Genomic DNA, 1,185 nt, shown 5'->3' with positions numbered 1-1,185 from the left:
AGTCTACACGAAGAAAAAAACTAAAAAATGACGATTTTTTAGCGATAATTTTTGTCGCAGTATTCATCAATATTAGGCTTCAAATTCTTAAAATTGAAAATATTTCAATGCCGTCATATACAACTATCTTTTTACAATCTATTAAAGCAACTTTCATAATAATTGAAGATATTTTAAGCTTTTCACACGTGTTTTGTAAAGCGAGGGTATGCCACACCCCAAGAACCCAACAATGTATTTTTTAAATTTACGATGTTCTATAGACCAAACAAAAATATCTGAAATATTGCATTTCTTTTCAAAATATATCTTATTGTTTCAAAAGAGTTGTCACAAAGCTTCAGACTATAAAAATAAAAATTGACAAACTGCATCGAAAACAAAGCCGCCTGGGGTGTGCTACACCCCAACAATTCATCAAAGGGTTAATTTAGAGTAAATTTAAAGTATATATACAATGGAGGTAAATTTAAACAAAACGCTTCATTGATCAAATTTAAAACAAAAAACGTTTAAAGTACATTAAACTCTAGCTATATATAAGCAGCGATTAACGGGATTTGCGATCAGTTTTGCCTTTTTTGACGAACAGGACGCTCCTCTGACGTCAAGTAAGTGAACAATTTAGAGGGTAAAATTTTGTAATTTTCGTTCTCTTTCAGAATGCTTGATTCTCGAATGTTCAATTGCGAGTTCGTAAAACGGTTTCAGTATGTGATTAGGATGGCAGCAGTGATCCAATGGATCGCGATGGTGGTCGCCATTTTCTACTTAATTTTGCTGTACAGAAAGGCGAAAAATACCGATTGGAGACGTCGTAGGGAAATACGGCACAATCAAGTATTAAAAGATATCGGCTGTTTCAAATCGGTTCCACTTCGATTTTATTCCAAAGTTCCAAGTGGCGAATATCTCTGTGGCCGCAATGCGCAACAAATGGCGTGTAAGAAGATTGTTGCTGTGAGAAGAGATCCACCGTTGAATAGAATAATGGTGCAAATGAAGCCAGTGATAATTTCCAGAGAGAACCGTAATTTACCACCAACGGATGTTATGCTGAAAATAATTCATCTCTAACTAGTGTCTGATGATTCTTTAACTCCACTTATTTTTTTGTTATATTTACATTTTAAGATCATTTATTTCTCATAGATGTCATATTTTAATTTTCATTTTATATTATTT

At 33.2% G+C, this 1,185-nt stretch overlaps 1 protein-coding gene across 1 annotated transcript; it reads left to right on the top strand.

Annotated features, from left to right (window-relative positions):
* Positions 1-663: 663 nt before the first annotated feature.
* Positions 664-960, top strand: Tsp_13645 (putative two-component sensor histidine kinase VirA protein; the record flags this gene model as incomplete). The annotated part of the gene is made up of 1 exon (XM_003370035.1): positions 664-960. A coding segment is annotated over exon 1 (297 nt), but the record flags the coding sequence as incomplete, so codon positions are not given.
* Positions 961-1,185: the final 225 nt, after the last annotated feature.

This window comes from Trichinella spiralis (genome assembly GCF_000181795.1).
Source record: "Trichinella spiralis strain ISS 195 chromosome Unknown Scfld1297, whole genome shotgun sequence".
NCBI lineage: Eukaryota > Metazoa > Nematoda > Enoplea > Trichinellida > Trichinellidae > Trichinella > Trichinella spiralis.
Note: the sequence above shows the minus strand (reverse complement) of the source record. Positions and strands in the feature narration are given on the sequence as shown.